The 19,423-nt window shown below is 42.9% G+C and overlaps 3 protein-coding genes across 6 annotated transcripts in view; 1 reads left to right on the top strand and 2 right to left on the bottom strand.

The window, feature by feature from the left end:
- The window catches only part of dhrsx (dehydrogenase/reductase (SDR family) X-linked), a 65,458-nt gene that overhangs the window by 4,771 nt on the left and 41,264 nt on the right, over positions 1–19,423 (bottom strand). Inside the window, exons 2-4 of the mRNA XM_079495539.1 lie at positions 2,946–3,053; positions 1,410–1,481; positions 235–336 (exon numbers count right to left, since the gene is read on the bottom strand). Of these exons, the coding sequence (XP_079351665.1) occupies positions 235–336; positions 1,410–1,481; positions 2,946–3,000 (229 nt within the window). The 5' untranslated portion in view covers positions 3,001–3,053. The remainder of the gene's footprint in view (positions 1–234; positions 337–1,409; positions 1,482–2,945; positions 3,054–19,423) is intronic.
- LOC306917339 (E3 SUMO-protein ligase ZBED1-like) lies at positions 4,485–9,838 on the bottom strand. The gene is made up of 2 exons (XM_079495517.1): positions 9,707–9,838; positions 4,485–7,728 (listed from the first exon to the last, which is right to left on the bottom strand). Exon 2 carries the CDS (start codon positions 7,699–7,701, stop codon positions 5,629–5,631), a length of 2,073 nt encoding a protein of 690 aa, XP_079351643.1. The 5' UTR covers positions 7,702–7,728; positions 9,707–9,838; the 3' UTR covers positions 4,485–5,628.
- The window catches only part of cd99 (CD99 molecule), a 25,657-nt gene continuing 16,845 nt past the window's right edge, over positions 10,612–19,423 (top strand). For 3 of the 4 annotated variants that reach the window (XM_079495559.1, XM_079495558.1, XM_079495561.1), the window contains exons 1-6: positions 10,612–10,881; positions 15,754–15,786; positions 16,552–16,602; positions 16,988–17,044; positions 18,362–18,403; positions 18,913–18,954. In XM_079495559.1, coding sequence (XP_079351685.1) covers positions 10,818–10,881; positions 15,754–15,786; positions 16,552–16,602; positions 16,988–17,044; positions 18,362–18,403; positions 18,913–18,954 — 289 coding nt within the window. In that variant the 5' untranslated portion in view covers positions 10,612–10,817. The remainder of the gene's footprint in view (positions 10,882–15,753; positions 15,787–16,551; positions 16,603–16,987; positions 17,045–18,361; positions 18,404–18,912; positions 18,955–19,423) is intronic. The other variant, XM_079495560.1, reaches the window with a different exon arrangement.

The raw sequence follows: 19,423 nt of genomic DNA, 5'->3' as shown, positions 1-19,423 counted from the left end.
GAACTGCTGTTAATAGTTATGTCACTGACTATTATAAATGCCTTTATTGAGATGATATACATCATGAACCATTCCAGGCCTCTCAGGTTGTCTGGGACGCCTCAGACGACCTGAAAGCTTAGTTTTTATTTTGTTTTTATTTTGTTTTCCTCAGTGAAAAAAGGTAGTCGACGAACATTTTTTGTCATAGTTTTAGTCAACGAAATCAACACACATACAGAAGGACCAGCCTACCGTTGTTAACCAGGACGTGGAGAGGCAGGCCTCTGTCTTTGAACTTCTGAACAAACTGTCGGATGGATTTCAGGGAGGCCAAGTCCAGGAACATAAACTCAGCTGTGGGAGAAAAGAAATAGGTAGTATAAAAATATGCTTTATGGCAGCGAAACCATAATCATTCACGGTCCAGTACAGGCTTTATTAACCTTTCACCCCCGGGGTCAGTGTTCACCATGCACTCAGGTCTTTGTGGAAGTGAGCACAGCACATAATCAAGTCAATTCGGGGGCGGCTGTGGCTCCGGAGGTAGAGCAGGTCGTCCAATGGTCCGTGGGATCGGTGGTTTGAATCCCGGCTCCTCCTGTCCACATGTCGAAGTGTCCTTGGGCAAGACACTGAACCCCACATTGCCTCCAAAGAGCCGGTCGGTGCTAGCTTGGTGTGTGAATGTGGGAAGTGAGGACGCTGGTGTCGACTGTTCGCCGCTTCACCTCCCTATGTATGAATGAATGGACCATTGTGAAGCTCTTTGAGCACTTGGAAAAGCAAAAATGCAATCCATTATTAATTAATTCACACGCTTCCCACATTCAAACAAGAAGCCTGTGTGTTACACTAATTATGAGAGGCCAGTGTGAGAACCAGATTTAGAGCACAGCACATGCAGAGAGCTTCAACGTAATTACGTTTACGGTGAGTGAGAGTTTAGGGAGAAAGGTATAAAACGTTGAGATGATTATTACCAGTAGTTGAAAAAGTTCTCAAATCTTTTACTTACAGTAAGTAAAAGTATCAATACTGCAATACTGTTACAAGTAAAAATTCAGTACCAAAAGTAAGTTTTCAAAAGTATAATATTCTTTTGAAAATAGCTGATCTTTAAGCTCACAATGCAGCTATTTTCAAATGGCAGAAATGTACTGAATGTGAATGTGTAATGGACTGAAGTGGTTAATGTATGTTTTATAATAATAATCAAACTCTACATAAGTAACTAAAGTTTTCAAATAATTGTAGTGGAGTAAAAGTAAAATATTTGCCTCTGAAATGTAGTGGAATAGAAGTAAAAGTATTTGGAAATTGGAAATACTCAAGTAAAGTAAAAATACCTTACCTTAAAATTGTACTCAAGTACAGTACCTAAGTAAATGTACTTATTGACTTAGTGAAAACAGAGAGATGGTTATTACCTTTCACCTGCTCGCTGCCTTCATCGCAGATCTTGCGGGCGGCGGCCAGTCCCTCCTCTTCCTCGTTCCCAGCTAAAGATGAAGAAGACCAGAGAGAGGCAGACGCAGACCCCGCCTCCAATCAAACCCCTCGACCAATCACAACGCTAACGCTCATTGCATTCATGTTTTTGAAGCAGTAGGCATGAAACGCCAATAGAGTACGTGATAATTGGCTTAGCAGTACTATGTAACGTTTTTAACAACTACGTGGCATATTATGTTTATGTCCCACAAAATTATAAAGTTACATGTTTAAGCAATAAAAATCATCCGTCCCTGCTAGGGGCTTGACTGTATTAGTATATAGACTCAGGGAGTATAATATTAAAAGTGTTTGTTCAGTAAGGCCTCACTCAGACCTTTACTGCATTGCTGTATGCTTGTTGGATGAATGTTGTGTAGTGTCATGGCCGCCCCAATGCATTTCCAATGGGAGTCACATGGTTTGACACAACATTTGTGTTGTATGAGGGGGAGGGGCGCAGTTGAAACACAGCCGAAAGCCATACAACAGCTTGTAGTCCAAAATGGACTACAAACCATGTGACTTCCATTGGAAATGCATTGGGGCGGCCATGACACTACACAACATTCATCCAACAAGCATACAGCAATGCAGTAAAGGTCTGAGTGAGGCCTAACAGTGGTCTCACCCAGTCTCTCCAGCTCTTTAGGAAAAATAAAACTCATTTCAGGTAGGGATACCATTTTCATCTGAACAAACACTCAGCAATGATGATTACTATCGTAGACCTTTAACTGCTTAAACCACCTGAACCCTAGCGGCAAACATTGGTGAAAATACAAAATAGTCAATCTACATGTTCACAAGAATCACAACCAAGGCTTGTAGATATTAGACAGATTAAAAATGATTTCATGTTAAGGTCTAAATTACACCATGTAAAGATTCATTAACAGAATAATCCATTATATAAACAATCACAAGGCAGCTCTCTTGTTAAGTAATACTGGGTTGATTTGTAAATTAATTATATATATTTTATATATTAAAATAACTAATCATTAATTCAGGCAGTAAATTCAATGTTACTGATGTTCATCAAATCATCTGGAAATGTTGGGTTTGTTTTGTGATTCAATTATTTTCTGTTCCACTTGAAAACTCGAAACATTTGGGATTATAGGGTCAAATTAATGTTTATTGGCCGAGTCTAGTGCATTCACACACAAGGAATTTGACTCGATGCATGGCTCTCAGACACAGCACACAAACAATTCCACTACAGCAGACAATAGAGAAGGTATACAATATGAGAGCAAGGAATAAAACAGTAAAACTGATAAATGCTAATATAAATAGGAATATAAGCACTATAGGGTTAGGCCATGTGTGAGCAAAAGGAGAGGGGGGGGGGGGGGGGGGGGGGACATATTTTGAATTTATAAATATTGAACACTCAACCCTCAAACATTAATCTAGACTTCAGCGAGGCAGAAATTAATTGATGGGTGTTGTTATAAACAGCCTACCTAGTACAACATGCATGCCAAGGCCTGCCAGGTGTCTTGCCGTCTCGTAGCCCATGCCACGAGCACCCCCTGTCACTATGGCAACCCTTCCATTTTGCTTGGGCAAAGCTGTGTGAGAAGAGAGAGGGGAGATTGTCTACAAAGTTGCCTTTCCAAACGGAAACCATATGGAAATTATATAATCACGATTATTATGGCAAAAATAACGATATCACGATAATCAGAACATTCAAAATGTCATTTTTGTAAAGCACTTGAAATCCCCAGCATCCCTTTTCTGGGGGGGGACGTTTGCCAAAAATACAAGCTCAAAAACATACAGCGTTGTGCGCCTGTAGATCTGCTTGAGTATAGGAAAGGAATAGAACCTTACGGTCCATTTGGTTCCATTTCTACACTCTCAAAGATTTAAAGGGATCCTTGAAATTGCACAGTTTGAGGACCACCACCTGTGAATAAATGACTTTATTCCACAATACGAGCTTGTACATCTGCTCTTTTTGAGTGTGAGAACTACTGACTTAGAAGGCAATGCATTTGTAGATTCGGCCTCAGGTCTTAATGGGTTAAACAGAAACGTCACGTACAGTATGGGGATTCAAGACCTAGCTTGTTTTCGCAAATATATAACATCCTTAGACACCAGGAGCACTTTCTAATGTAGTAATTTATTCGTCACTAATATGATGGAGCGATACAGCAACATAAATTATCCATTTATTTTTGAACAAGGTGACAGATTTTTCATTTATTTCATTTCATTACACCTGTAAGTATGGGGAACCAACTGTATGAATAGTTTGATGCAAAAGATATTGGCCAATGCATTTTCTGACGGTTTATTTGTCAGGCTCCTGGTGAGTGACGATCATATTACCCGACCATATTCGGCTGCATGAAGCATTGACATAAAACAGTGGTGCTCAACCTTTGGGCGCCGGGGGGGACCCCCTACATGATTTTGGGGGGGTTCCCCAGATGACAGTGAAGTGACAATGTAAGGACTTTTAAGACCTAAAAAAATGAGAAAGAAAAGAAAGAAAAAAAGACCATTACTGCATCAAAAGAAATCAATAAACTATGAAAACTGGTCAAACAATGGAAAAAGAAATAGCAGATCGGCTATTTTCACAATATTTATCTGTGCGGGAGTCAAACTAAAGTGCTTGTCAGGGTGGGGAGGGTGGGGGGGGCAGTTCCCATTTGAAATAAGGTTATTTTATAATATCTCAAACTTATATAGCGCTTTTCTGAGTACCCAAAGACGCTTTACATGGGGGGGGGGGGGGGGGCTTTACAGAGGTAACAACAAAATAAAAACAACTTTATTAGAAAAAGGAAAAACACTAAAAGGTAAAAACATTAAAAAGAAAGACAGTGGGAAGGGTTAGCTAGGGAAGGCAATATTGAAGAGGTGGGTCTTGAGGGCGGTTTTGAATGTTTGGAGGGTGGGGGCATCTCTGGGGTGCCCAGTTCAAATATGATAATTTTAGGGGGGGTCCCCAGTTCAAATATAATAATTTTGGGGGGTGGGTTCGCGGCCTGAAAAGGTTGAGAACCACTGAAATAAGAAATGGAAGGAGTCAATCCAGTGCTAATAGCTGTAATTATGTCTCAGACACTAAACAACAATTAATAATAATGTCTTTATATGATTGTGGGTGCATAGCATTTTACAATGGTTACTAACAAATATTCCACATGACAGAAATATAAAATATAATACCTAAATCAAATTAAAAAATGTATAATGTGCACATTAAACAAAACGCAAACAAAGGGGCAGGCATGATGAAGCATACATATTGTAGCTATAAACCGTTCCAAGAAGGCCTACACAGTAGAACCATAAAGAAAGAGCAAACAAATTACACCTGCACATTTATTTAGCATTATTTCAGTCCTGAGATTAATTAAACATGTTTTTAAATCATATTATGTTTTGCAGGATAAGACATGCCTGTTTTAATGTGCCGTTACTCTTCTTAACGTCAAATGCTAACTATAGGCTTACCTTGCTACTCTTTTTTTCAGGTTCTGCATCAGACAGGGCGATTGTACATACTGTATATAATAGTGTTATACGTCTTTAATATACTTTTATATTTATTGACGGTGTCTCTTGTTCTGCACCAGGCAGGACGATTGTATAGGGTGTATACATCTGTATACTTAATAAAAATAAGAAGAAGAAGAATAAATCATATTTGTTTGTCGGTGTCTTTATTGTGATGTTATTCTTCTGCACCTACTGTGCTCCTTTGCCCGGTTGTAGCTGTAACTTTTTACTGCTGTGTTGTCTCTACCGCTTGCGGTATATTGTCCATCAATCTGCAGTTAACTGATATCATACATGAACATTTTGTGGAGATGGGAGGATGTGCAAGCCCGTCCCCCATGGAAAGAAACATCACAAATTGCACAACGTGCTGTCATAGTGACATTGTCTTGCATCAGATCATATCTGATCCCTATTCAAATCAGGTTCTCCAATAGCCTCTTCTGTTTTTTCTTTTGTTTTTAAGTTGCATTACGTGCAATTTGTGTTTTTGAGGCCTAAAAGACAAAAAGAAATACAACTTATAACGTTCCAATGTTCAATGCAAAAAAAAACTTAAAATTGTTAATCGCAAATGTTTGTGTGACAATTAACCGTCAACTTAAATTTGGAATGGTGACAGCGCTACTCCAGTGGCTGACCCAGAATATAGTTGCAGTCCCACACGCTGTCCTCCAAGTCGTCGTCGGTGGGCTCCGGCTCGTAATAGCTGCGCGAGTTCTCGTACAGAAAGACCTGCTGGTCCACGAGAGCCGGGGCGATGCGGTTCCTCTTCCCGCACAGGACCGCTCCCGAGTAGCTGAACAGCCTGTGGCACGGGACGCTGGTGGCGGGAACGCACCAGTACTTCTGCAGCACCTTGGGCAGCGTGGGGAACAAGGCTGCGTGGTTGGACCACCAGAGCAGAGGGTCCTCGTTGAGGCCCAGGATCCGCTGGGACTTGTAGTTGCTCAACTCCTCCACCACCTGCGCGTGCAGCTCCGCCTGGCTCTGGTCCGAGTCCGACTGGCAGAAGATGGCGGCCAGCGGGTTGTCCGGTGCCGCCATGCTGCCGCCCGTGGGTTCCGCGCCGGGCGCGTGCTTCTTGTTGGGCGGCTCGTCGGACGACAGGGAGAACTCGTCGGGGCAGGGCTGCTCGGAGCCCTGCTTCTCCAGGATGGCCTTGGCCTCCTCGATGACGTTGCCCTCAACGCGCGAGCGCTCCTGCGGCGACAGAAAGGGCAGCCGCTTGTAGCGGGGGTCCAGGAACGTGGCGATGTTGAGGAAGGTGCTGATCTCCTGCGTCTGCGAGTAGGTGCCGGACAGCGCCTTGGAAATGACCTCCTTGGTCATGCCGACCTCCTTGAGGTCCCCGTCCTTAGCCTTGAGTGTGGTGTTGAGCAGCATGTGGAGCACGGGCCTCACCATGCTGATGGTGGGATACTTGCAGGACGTCATCATGTCCGCCACCACCTTGAACGGCTGGAGGACCTCGATCAGGCCCTCCGCCATGGCCCAGTCACCAGCGCCGAAGCTGAAGTGGTGGTTCTCGGTGCACTCCACCAGCGTCGCCATCACGGCGAGCTGCTGCTCTTTGAGCCGCCGGAGCATGGCCAGCGTCGACAGCCAACAGCGACTCCGGTCCTTGGTGAGCGCGCACTGCGCGAGGCCGTGCTGCCGCTGCTTCTCCTTCAGCAGGTACATCGCCACGGCCGTCTCGCGGAAGTGATCAACGAGCTTGCGGCAGCGTCCCAGGAAGCCGTCGATGCGCGGCAGCTCGAAGGCCTCATCCATGCCGCGGTTGACGGCGTGCCCGAGGCAGGGCATCTGCACCGAGAGCTCCAGCAGAGAGCACGCTTTGGCCACGTCCAGGGAGCCATCGGTGGTGGCACCGCTGACCTTGTGTGTTATCCCCCACTCGACGAAGGCTTCGTACATGGCCCTTGTGATGTTCTCGGCCGCGTTGTCCTCGCGCACCTCGAACGTCTTGAGGCACTTGCTGGTCACGGAGAAGCCAGTGGCGGTGTTGTGATGGACTGCGTGCAGCGCCAGGGAGATGTACGTTCGGTTCTGGGTCTGGCTCTGCCAGAGGTCCGTGGTGACGCCGCAGTTCACCACGCCGGCCACCTCGGTCAGGACGGCATCACGGGCGTGAAAGTACATCTGCGGAAGCATTTTGACCGCCAGGTCGCTCTTGCTCGGAGGAGAGTACCTTGGGTCGGCCGTCCTCAGCAAGGTCCTGAATGTGCGCTCCTCGACGACGGACACCGGATACATGCCCTCACAGACGAAGTTGATGACGGCGAGCGTCAGGTCGTTGTGCCGTCTGTTCTCGTAGCCCAAGCTCTGACGCAGGTTGGTGTCGGGCAGCGGCTTCAGAGACAGGCCCGAGGACTCGGGCTTGATCCTGGGGAACGACGTGCCGAACACCTCGCGCATGTGATCCGTGTTGCTCTTCACGAACTCGCTGAACTCCAAGGGGTGGTTCTTCTCCAGGTGGTAGGACAGATTGGAGGTGTTGCCCGAGTACGCGATCTGGCTCATGCATATGCGACAGTAAATCCTCTTCCAGTGCAGTATGCAGCCGTCCGCGTCCGTGTCGAAGCCAAAGTATTTCCACACTTTGCTCTTTGCCCTCGGGTGTGCGACGAGATTGAGGCCGGAGGACGCGGCTCCGGCGCTTCGGCCTTCCATGGCTTCCTTTGGAAGGCAATCCATTTAGCTGCCTCGGTTATTGAGTAGCACCTAACGAGAATGGTGAAATATACACATTTGAGCTGAAACGGTAATTTATTTACCGTTTTGGTTATTTCAAATAGACAAGACATTCTCCTGAAGTAGTTAAAATAAAATAAAATCTAACCAATTCACACTTTCCCCTTTTTAAGCACTGATTGGCACTGTTGGCAAAGGTCAAGGATGAGTTTTAATTTTACTGTAAGCCTTACAAATCTACACTAAAGGCCTTGAGAGGCTGTATTATTCAAGGCCTTATAGACAGTATATGGTCCTAAATAATGCAGCTTCTCAATATATATATATATTTTTTAACGTTTGACCAAAAAAAAGAATCACAACTTTATCACTTAAAAACAATTCCAACATTTTTCAAAAGTATCATTAATAAAACCAGAAAATCAAATAATTACCAGCTCAAAAAAAAGGGGGGAAAAAGGAAAAAACAATTAGTGAAAATAGAAGATCTACAAGCTCACAATGCGGTGCAAAGCGGCAAGTTCTCTCTCTTTTGGGTCACGAGCTAAAAGGGTTTTGGGAACCACTGCCTGTTGGAGGACAATCAACAGAGGCTTAAGCTGACGCCAGTACTACCAGTTCACTAGCATGCATTCTTTGACAGATTACCATGTTTCAGACTAAAAACCCTTAGCACGGTTAGAAGGTATTAATCACTGCATTGTTTCAGAGCTCAGCACGGTGTCGGTTATACATAGCTCTCTAGCACTATTATTTTATCAAGTGGAAACCAATGGCTTCCTGGGTGCTGGGAATACTTGCACCTGACAACTGAGGAAGCTGCCTCGCAGCCTTTAAACTACACTGACTCTGAAAGATAAGCCTACAACAATAATCATAGGGGGTCACAGCCTGAAGTGGAAAGATTGAGAACCATTGCTTTAAGAGGGAATAAAATTCACTATTGCATGTGCTTGACTTTTAAAGACACATAGACAGCCCAGTATGAATTATTGTTTTACACACAGACACAACACATTGCACACACTGATCTGTTAAAGGGGCATTCCACTTATTTTCAACATTTTACTATGTCAAAATGAAAAAAATCATTAACATGGTGAAACACATCTTGATGATGTCATCAAGATGTGTTTCACCATGTTAATGATTTTTTTTCATAATTACAGTTCTAGGAAACACAAAATGGGGGGACTTTTTTATTATTTCCACACAACAGCTCTAAGGTACATTAATGACATAGTAAAATGTTGAAAATGGGTGGTTTTCCCCTTTAACAATGAAGGTCTTTGTAGTTATTTGAATTGTGTGTATGGACATTACCACAAGCGGCTTGCTTGTGACAAGCCTATAACAAGTCAATTATTACACAACCGTTATATCGCAATTAGTTTTGCATAATCGTCACAATCGCTTCCATAATGAAAAGCATACAATTTCAAATATTAAAAAAGCATAAATAGCTAATCTACAAGCCTGTTCTACAACGTGTCACTTGGTGATATGTTGTAAGCTCGTAGTTCAGCTATTTAAAAAAAAATCAAGTATGAAATTATTAAATGTAAATGTAAACTGTTATTTGTCATCAGCTATGAGCTAAGCAGTCCTTGCTTTTCATCTGTCTATCAGCTAACTGGGTGTCCTTGACCTGGAAAACATTGAAGACCCCTGGCATAGATCACATCATGAAGATATATTGATGCAATGATTCAGAACTGCAATGATTATTGCAACATTTGGTTGTCAAATTTTTCTTCTTTTTTTTTTTACTTGATTTTAATTTGTACTGTTCTCTCATACTGTCTGTCATGTAAAATGTTTTGATATGTAATGCTATTTCTGTCTGTGGACCACGGGAAGAGCTGCTGCTAAGGCCAGAAGACCCCTTGCTTAGCAGCTGACAGAGATGAAGCAGGGACCCCGTACTGATAAGTTATTAGGGATCAAAATAGAGTATATTAGAGAAAAAAACAATAAACAATAACAATGAATGCATGCATGCTGTTACCTGGCAGTGTGAAGGATCTGTTGAAGAGTTGATATAGCAGAACTCTGACTCCACACAGATACAGTCTGATGAGAGGCAGAAGAACATTCAACAGCCACATTATTCTGTCTGCTACACTCTGCTGCTTCCGCCGCGGAGCGTCCGTCTCTGTGGAGCCTCCGTGTGGAAAAGCGCTGTCCTGTTGTCGTCGGTTCCGTGGAAGGAGAAAACAGCGCCGGTCACGTGGTTCACGTAACTCGAAATAGTGACAAAATGCCGAATGAATGAATGGACCTTGATATGAAACGCTAGATGGCGCTGGTTGCCTGTTGGCTGCTCGGACAGTCAGTCTGTTATGAATTTTCAATTAAAATCAGACCCATCACCCATCTTTAGCTGCGACGTTAAAGTAACGAACAACAACAACAACACCGCATATAGCCTAATTATTATAATCCAATAACATTTGTCGTGAAATGGACCAAATATATTGGAGTGCGCTTTCGTTTGAAATATACCCAGGGCCATTCTACATAGCCTACTGTGAATTTCACAGTAGGCTGTTATTAAAATGTTATTTCAGTGTGAAATAACATTTTCAATCAATCAATCAATAAAAAGCCTATACTTTAAAGTTTTTGTCTAGCTTGATACCAATATTTTAATTTTTTTTCTACCTTGTATCTTTGAAATAAATGCAAAAAGAAGTTTGAACAAAGTGTGCATAATAGGCAACAATGACAAACGCCGTCATACAATAGCAACTTATATCCACACAACATCAGCTGTAAATTTGTTTTAACTTTTTTAAACTTTACAACTTTGTTTGTGTCTGTGTCTATGCCACTGTAACTACACGCCTACACCCCTCCGACTGCCACACCCAACAGGACGCGCCCCTCTACCGTGCAGTGCGCTTCGGGAGAGAGGAAAAAGTTGACTTGAAATTAGACACCAAAACCTATGTTTGCCTTTCTTCTAAGCTTAGACAGGACAGCGCAGCATTAGGGCCGTTAACACACGCTGCCTGAAAGTTGAAACGCATGTATTTTTTCATTACAGAGAGAGATCATTGATATACAGCCCAAAACATCTTGCGTAACAACTGGGAACATTTTACAATACAGACGCCATGAAGTTGTGTTTAAGGATCGCCCTTCTTGTAGCATGCCTAGCTGGCTGGACAGTCACGCAAGGTGAGTTTTTGTTTTTATTTCCACCTCTATTCTATAGGCCTATTATTGGTCTCTCAGTCTCAGACAACTGCGAACAATAGTTTAGGCTATATTAGAACAAGTTATGAGGTTATATAATAGTCACTAAACGGTTAGGCTATCGTTTCTCCCTGCCCTTTGGGGGGATGATGTTTAACGGTGCCATAGTAAAGTCTAAAGATAATACTCTGAGTATGTACTGTAACTCTGTGATTGTATCAAATTGATTGAACCATTACTTGTAGCCTACAATCTCTCAGAGTTACAGCTGGGTTAATAACGGGGCTTTTACTGTGCACACACAGACACACACTGTGCAAAAGGTTGCCTAAATAAAACAGCATTTATATTTTACATAAACCACTAAAGCAAATGTAAACTGGGATTTATTTATGTCTCCTGATGTTTTTGTGGCAATACATTGTAGAGACTTGGATTTATGTAATTGACTCATCCTGTTGGATACAGGGAGAGGTGGGCCAGTCTGGGCAATCTGGGCACCTCAATGTAAAAATGGCCATTTTGTCCACAATGTTAAAAGAAAATATTAGGAAAATGGTAATGTAGTAAGTAATGTGTAGCGTAGCCTACACAGTACATTATTATCAGATGTAAATTGTATCCTTCAACTTTTTGTTTATGGCCCAACAGGCCAACAGCATAGCCTACACAGGGTTTGTAGAAAGTTTAGTTTAGACTTTACTCCACTAAAACATTTTCCAAATATTTTATTTGTTTAACATTTTGGAGGGGGAAACAGTTTAACACGAGGTGCCCACCTATCTGAATCTGAACACCTGTTGAATAGGCCTAGGTCTGCTTTCCCTTAATGCAAATTAGCAAGCGCTCCAACTTTGCTTTGGCTGCATGGCAGCTCCCCACTAAAACTTTTTAGATCTTTAACCTTAGCCTAATAGCAGGTAGCCTGTGTTTTTCAGTCCAAGGACCCCTTAACTGAGAGAGAGATGAAGCAGGGACCCCCACAATTGTGTTGCAGATTATTACTTACTTATTATTGAGTGGTGCCTATAACCGCTCCAATGACTGGCCGTGTGTGTGTGTATGTATGTATGTATGTATGTATGTCTGTCTGTCTGACTGTTTGGGGTACGACCCATTGACCCCTGCAGCTGATTAGGGTCGCATTCAGGTCACACTGTTGAGCAGCCTAAAGGGCCATTCACACTAAGCAGTAGCTGATTGGGGTCGCCTTCGGGTTGGGGCAGGGTATTGCCAACCACCACACGATTGCTACGTATCATGATACAGAGGCCACAATACGACATGTATCGCGATATGCGTTCATTTTGAATAATGACCATGTGTCCTACTAAATTTACTTTTGCAAAGTCCTAGACCACCGATTGCCGACAAATATATTGTCAGAAGCTCACAATGCCTTGCAATTCAACTTATGCAAGAGTGAATCCTATATCACACAAAGACGTGGTAGCCCTCCCCCTGTAGTTCTCCTCAGAATAGGGATGCTAGGGTTCAAGAAAATAAATCCTATATCACACAAAGATTTGGTAGCCCTCCCCGTAGTAGTAACTCTGCAGACCCCCTATTCGACGTATCATCATCATTTTTCGACCGCGGTCGAGATGGTGGATTTCACAATATCACGCCAGACTTCCCGGTCCTTCATTGCCATCCCCAGTTCCTGCTTACTGATGCCTGTGTCCCTAGCGATGACATCAGGGAACGACAGTTTTCTACCTCTGGTCTGCTTTGAGGCAGGACTCCAGAGAAGAAGAGAAGATATAACCTCATTGTCAGCTCTGTAGCAGTGGCCGGCAAACTATTCGACGTATACTTGGAATGCACCAAGTTCTCACACTACCTTCTCAAGTGCCTGGAGTCCCTAGACGTATGGGCCATACTCTACCTAGCAGAGAACTGTCAGAAATTAGCTGTATTAAAACTATAATGATCTCTCATGTTAGCTGCAGTTGTCAAGGTGAATACAAATAAATAAGTGGCTGTACCAAAAATAGTTGTCCCAAAAGCTGACAGGAAATCACTTGGCTAATATGACTCATGCTCACAAGGGAAGGGATCCCCCCCTCGCCCACTCATCAGAGTGTGTGTGTGTGTGTGTGTGTGTGTGTGTGTGTGTGTGTGTGTGTGTGTGTGTGTGTGTGTGTGTGTGTGTGTGTGTGTGTGTGTGTGTGTGTGTGTGTGTGTGTGTGTGTGTGTGTGTGTGTGTGTGTGTGTGTGTGTGTGTGTGTGTGTGTGTGTGTGTGTGTGTGTGTGTGTGTGTGTGTGTGTGTGTGTGTGTGTGTGTGTCGATTAAGACCTGGCTGTGAGGCTGATACTAGGCAGTGGCCAGAAGATAATCTGGCGGTGGCAAAATTATTTGACTTCGGCGACAGTGTGATATTAGTCTGGCCAAGAAGCCAGGCTAGATACTAGTACCCCCTAAAATGATGTATTTGGCCATGGGCAGCTCATCTGAAAATGTTTTATGCCCAGAAGCTTGCCCAGAACAGAAGCAAAGATGTGTGTTAAAAAAAGCAAAATTAAACACTTTCAAGATTTTTCAAAAATGCTCAAAATATAGCAAAGTTTGCAGCGTGGCGTGATGCGCTGTGAGCTTGTAGATCTGCTACTTTTTGAATAGCAAATCTAGAATGACACGGATGCTTTCCTGGTTTTAATGCAGGTTAAAGGGACAACCTTTGGCAAAATTATTTTTAGCGGCAAATCTAAAGTAAGATCACAACAACATGGGACTGAAGTGTGCGAGGTGCACCTCGCTCTGAGGTGATTCGCACACAGCAGCGACCAAGTCACACAGTAACTGAGAAATCTTGTTTTGACAAAGATAAGCTCCAAAATCTCTAACCCAAAGCGGATGTTCTTAATTCTCTTGTCTTGTGTGTGCGACTGGTACAGAGGCTATAGAGTAGTATAGGGAGAGAAACCGCAGGCCTGCAAACCAGAACCAGATGGCATGCAAGCACAGGCTTTCCTCTTTTCTTTTCTCCCCCCTCTCCTTTTTCCCTTTTGTCTGACTGGCGTGCCTCAGAAACCTGCAGAAGGAACAGATGAAAATGCATTTTGAATATCTGGGTCCTCATAACCCGCTTTGCATTTCAGGTTGATAGAGCTTTTAGGGTGGAAGTATTAGGTTATGGAGTGATACTATACAACATCAGCCAAGAATAGCCGATCTACAAGCTCACAACACAACACGACGCCACCCAACACGTTGTGAGCTTTGAGATTAGCTAACGTGTGAGCTAGGAGAAAAGCAGTAGTATACAGAGCCATCTCAGGGCCAGTTTTACAGAGCAGGACTCTTCAACAGGGAGTCAGAGTTAGAGTTACTACAGGAGGGCGGGGGCCGCCAAATCTTTGTGTGATAGGAACTTGTTTTACTTTAACCACTTAAATCCTTGAATCAGTATTTTGAGGGGAACATTAGCCGAAAATAGCCGATCTACAGAGTTTAGGCAGATTATTCACCGGTGTGGGAGGACTCAGCTGCGTGACTCAACACCAAACAAGCTGAGAGTATCATCTTCTCCATATGTCACCGTGTTAAAATAAATGGCATGTGTCATCTTTTTGTTTTTTGTTTCAGAAAACAGAAAAAAACAAACCTAAAATGACACAGAGGGTTTCAACGGGTTAAGAACATTACGTCACCGGTGGTTTAAGGCTGTGGCTTTGGAAAGCACGCAGTTCTTCCTCGTTGGTGAAATGCAGCCGTTTGGAAATCCGTTTCTCGGAGGCCAGAATCCAGATATAATAAGTTTGGATCTGCTCTGTGGTATATCCTTAGAAGCAGTGGTAGTGGTTGGAAGCAACGATGAGAGGCCCATTACACAACCTCTGGACCATTTAGCCTCAGTGCATGAGAGAGCCGAGTCTGCATTTCTGTATATTCTACCCATTAGGACCTGAGGCAGATTCTATACAAGACGACAATGTTCAAAAATCGGATCTTCTTGTTTTTCCTGGGCGTCAAGTTGAACACATCCACCCGTTCAATATGTTTACAGAACATTGGCATTCATCAGAGTGGATAGAGTTTATGGTATTCTTGGTTTGGACAGCCCTTAAAACTATACTGCATAGGCCAGGGTTTCTCAGAGTGGGTGCCTTCCTTGACACCAGTACAGGGGTGCCTTAAGCGTTAAGCCCTCAGACTGCTTCCATAATGTTGGAAATTCATCAAAGTCACTTCAGTTTAACGACTTAGACCCTCTAGGCTTAGTAAAACTGACCCGAGTTAAACTGTACTCGGTGCATTCTTTTTCATCCTACAGTACACAGAAGTGAGTCTCTTCACCAAAAATAGCTGATCTACAAGCTCACGTGAGCTCGTATATCTGTTTGTTTGGAGAACGTTGGAGTGGTTAAATGCCATGTATGAAAATTATTTTCAATCTGCTGTATAATGGAAACAAATGTTCTCTCCAGTTTTCCTTGTAACATACTGTATCTTTGGGGGAAGGATTTACTGCACATATTTACGTACAGTACCGTTAATATGACAAAACGTGCCAATGTAATTCAGGGGTGTCGTGGATGAAATTTACAGGGGTGACCTGAGAGCTAAAAAATGTTTGAGAACCACTGGTATCGGCTACTGTACCATATTTCTGTCATCTTAGGAATCAAACATTTATTCAATAATGTGTCTGCAATCAAAATGATTGAGCCCACATTTATGCACTCTGTCTAGCATATCTAGAGGTTTACAAGCTTGAGATCTCACAGACCTGCTATTCGCTGAAACATCTTGAAAATAATGTAACATTTTTGCCTATAATGACACCAGGTAGAAAGTGGTTTATGACTTTCATTCATTTGGAATGACAGCATCTTTCTCATCTCTTACAGATGGGTTCGACTTGGCCGATGCCTTTGATGATGGTGAGTGACTTTCCATTAACACATTTAAATGGTAAACGTTACATCTATATATGGCTGTATTCAAACTTTCAAAGCACATTACATTGACAAAGTGGGACCTCTCACTTGCCCTCACTTGCCCATCGGGCAAGTACAGGTCATGTTCTACTTGCCCAAAGGTCATGCCCACTTGCCCGATAAGTAAATTGTCCATTATAAAGTGATTATAAATTATACATTTCAATTACTGTTCCATTTCAACACTGTTTTTGTACTTTCTAGGACTGTGTGATAAAAACGGACATGTCTCAATTCGTATGGCAAAAATATGGCAAATAGCTATGAATATGACTATGATGGGTTCACACTTGCTATTTTATATTTTTAGCAACAGTGAAACAGCACATTATAGTTAACAATGCTCTCTTATTTTACATGCCACATAACAGAAGACAGAGAGCTCTGGCTAGGTTCAGGTGTTGCGTCCCCTCTCAAACAAGCACTTGCCCCGGGGTCGGGCAACCTGAAAGCAAACTCTACCTGCCCGAATTTACCTGCCAAGGGCAGGTGGGCAAGCGTTAGTGTTCAACTCCTGAATTCTATAGTGTTTATAGTTTCAGTGCACGAATATTATACTGTTATACTGACGGATGATAGGTTCTTGGTTTACTTATGATCCTAGTTGACTATTTCTATGCATTTGATGTATTACCTTGTATTGTTCTTGCTTATTGCAAGTCGCTCTGATTAAGTGCCTAAATTGGAAATTGTCTGTCTGTTCCTCAGATCCCAAGCCGGCTACTCCTAAGCCTCAACCAGAGAAACCCAAAGTCAACGGTGTGCATCCCCTACCATTTACCTCCACATACTGTACACAAGTCAAAGTGCTAGCTCAGTGACAAAAAAAAATCCTGACCGCAAACTAAATCTTTGCGGTCAGAGACCTGAACCAGTGGCTGTTGTCATACATATATAAAAATAAGCGACTGAATTAATTGACAAAGAAAAAGAAAATCACCTGCTTTTTGAAGTGTGGGAATCGCCCAAAATACACAGGCTATGTCAGATTATGTGACACGCACGCACGCACGCACGCACGCACGCACATGCCAAAATGGACTAAAATGATTCACATTGAGGATTGTCTTGCATGAGGCATTGTGTGTACGTTGTGATCATGGCATTACATTTCACACAAACCTGTTATTCGTTCATTCCACAGCTGGTGGAGGAGGAGGAGTCGGCGGTGACTTGGATCTCAGTGATGCTTTTGGACCAGGTACGCTAAAACCATAGGGTAATAAAAGGATAGACACCGAACCGGAGCGCTAGCCCCGCCCCCAAGCTATTCATTTCAGTAGAAGTTGCTCAGTGGCGTTTTGAAGCACCCGGAAGACTGCCAGAAGTACAATTATAACTCAATGGCTCGAGCGAGCGGAAGTTTAGCCTAGCCTAGCCCGGACCTTAAATTTGAGGTCCGGGGCTGACGCACATCCATCCACCTCCATGAAAGTGCTGCAGTTCTACATTTCGCCAGTAGGTAGTGGCAGCTTCAACGTTGGATAGCCTTACTTAAAACCCAGTGGTTCTTAGATTGTATATGGCAGTGGTTTTCAACCCTTTTCATATCAAGGTCCATTATTTATTCAGTATTTGAGCCACGGACCTCTCAACTCTTGAGAGCGTAAAAATGAAACCAAATGGACCCGTTAGAAATGACTGATCAGATCTATATATCTATATATCTTTTAAAGGTTGGTTACCAACTCTCAATCATTTACCTGGGGACCACCTGGAACCCCCTCAAGGACCACTGGTGGTCCTCCCGGGACCCCAACTTTGCAACCACTGTAGTAAATGTCCTTACTGACTGCATCGTTCAGACATCACTCTCAGTACTGCTGTTGTTGGCATTTTGTGCTCATTGAGTTATTTCATGTTATTTGCACATCGTCGCTGTCGAGCAGAAAGCTCTTATGTCCATAGTCTAACTTTTTGTGATCCCCCCCCATAAATGAACACCCTACTTGATCATACTACAGTGGCACACAAAAGCATCAAAAGTAGCAGATCTGTTTTTGAGCTTGCAGCGGATCTACATGTACGTAGATCCGCTGCTTTTGATGCTAATGAATCTTTGGACATTTGAGGTTTCCACCCAACCGAGACGACATGCTCGTCATGGAATGAAGCGAAATAAAATCTCCTGACCTGAAATTTCACGTTTATGGAAGATATGCTTCTGAACATGTCTAGCCAACACCAAACGTTTATGGAAGATATGCTTCTGAACATGTCACCTCACTCTCACAGTAACTAACTCTGAACATGTATTCTATTGCAAGTTTGACCACTTAAAATACAAATAAAATATAACAAATAAATAAATAGCTGACCTACAAGCTCATAAGTAACACGTCGTGCTAGCTGTTTGTGCTGCGTAACATTCATCCATAGAAGATAAGCCGACTTCTATGGAATCCAAATGACTCTAATCAGCCGTGGCGACTGAGAACTTTAATCCATGTATAGCCTACTGTACATATACAGGGGATTAATTTGCTTCCTGACTAATCAAAGCATTTCTCTCCTTCAGAAGAACCAGAGAAGCCGAAGAAACCTGCAGCTGGGGATAATGGTAAGACAACATTTACTGTTCTGAAGTGTTCTGACTAAAGTGATTATATGATCATATCTCTTAATGTAACTTAAGACCTATTACAAAAAAAATGGGAGGGGGGGCATAGCAGATCTACAGGCCGCCTGCAACACATTGTGAGCTTGTAGATCTGCGATTTACTTTTGTGGAAATTGTTGATTTTTTGGGGGGGAATTTGTAACATGCCCAAAATATGTAACCTGACTCCGCCAGAGGGAAGAAGCTTCCTTCACTCTTGTTTCACAAGATGACCATAAAAATGTTAATTTCTGACACTGCACTCCCTGTGAATTGTTGTGAATCTTTTTTTCTTCTCTCTTTTCAATAATATTTTGTATAACATACATTACATACACTACAATCACACACACACACCCACACACATATTGCACTTGTATAAACAAAACATAAACTAAATGTTAATCTACAATTCTACATTCATCCTAGATAACATGTTTCACCATTAATCTACATTTAATCATTCATAGATAACGACATGGGATTTGACCTTGCGGATGCTCTGGGCCCAGGTAATGTCGCCACTGACAGACAGGTGGCGCTGTGTTGAGTAGTCTATAGCAGCTTGGTGCTCCTCCCTGATCATTGGATTCTGCAGCTTTGAGTTCCGCTGTCATCTCTGTGTTCAGTTCTGTGTGTGTGGCTTTGGGTCTGCTGGTCTTTGGTTCTGCTCTGGGATTGTCTTGGCTCTTATGTGGTGATTGTTCTACAGTTGGAGGCCATCGATATTGTCCTTTTCTTTTTGCTGAGGTTTGCGTGATCTGCGCAAAAGGACAGTTAACCCATTTTGGGCGGGAACCCCTTTTGGTGTTTTAAACATTATGTTATAATTTAGCTATTGAAAAATAGCAGATCTACAAGCTCATAGCGCGCCACCGAGTGGCGCGCTACGAGCTTGTAGGTCTGCTATTTTTGAAAAATCGTGTTTTATTTCAGAAAACTGGAGGATTTAGAAGGATTTTTTTAAATTTTGAGGTCAGG

This window comes from Electrona antarctica, assembly GCF_951216825.1.
Source record: "Electrona antarctica genome assembly, chromosome: 24".
Classification (NCBI taxonomy): domain Eukaryota; kingdom Metazoa; phylum Chordata; class Actinopteri; order Myctophiformes; family Myctophidae; genus Electrona; species Electrona antarctica.
The sequence above is the reverse complement of the archived record's forward strand: the minus strand, read 5'-3'. Positions and strand labels throughout refer to the sequence as shown.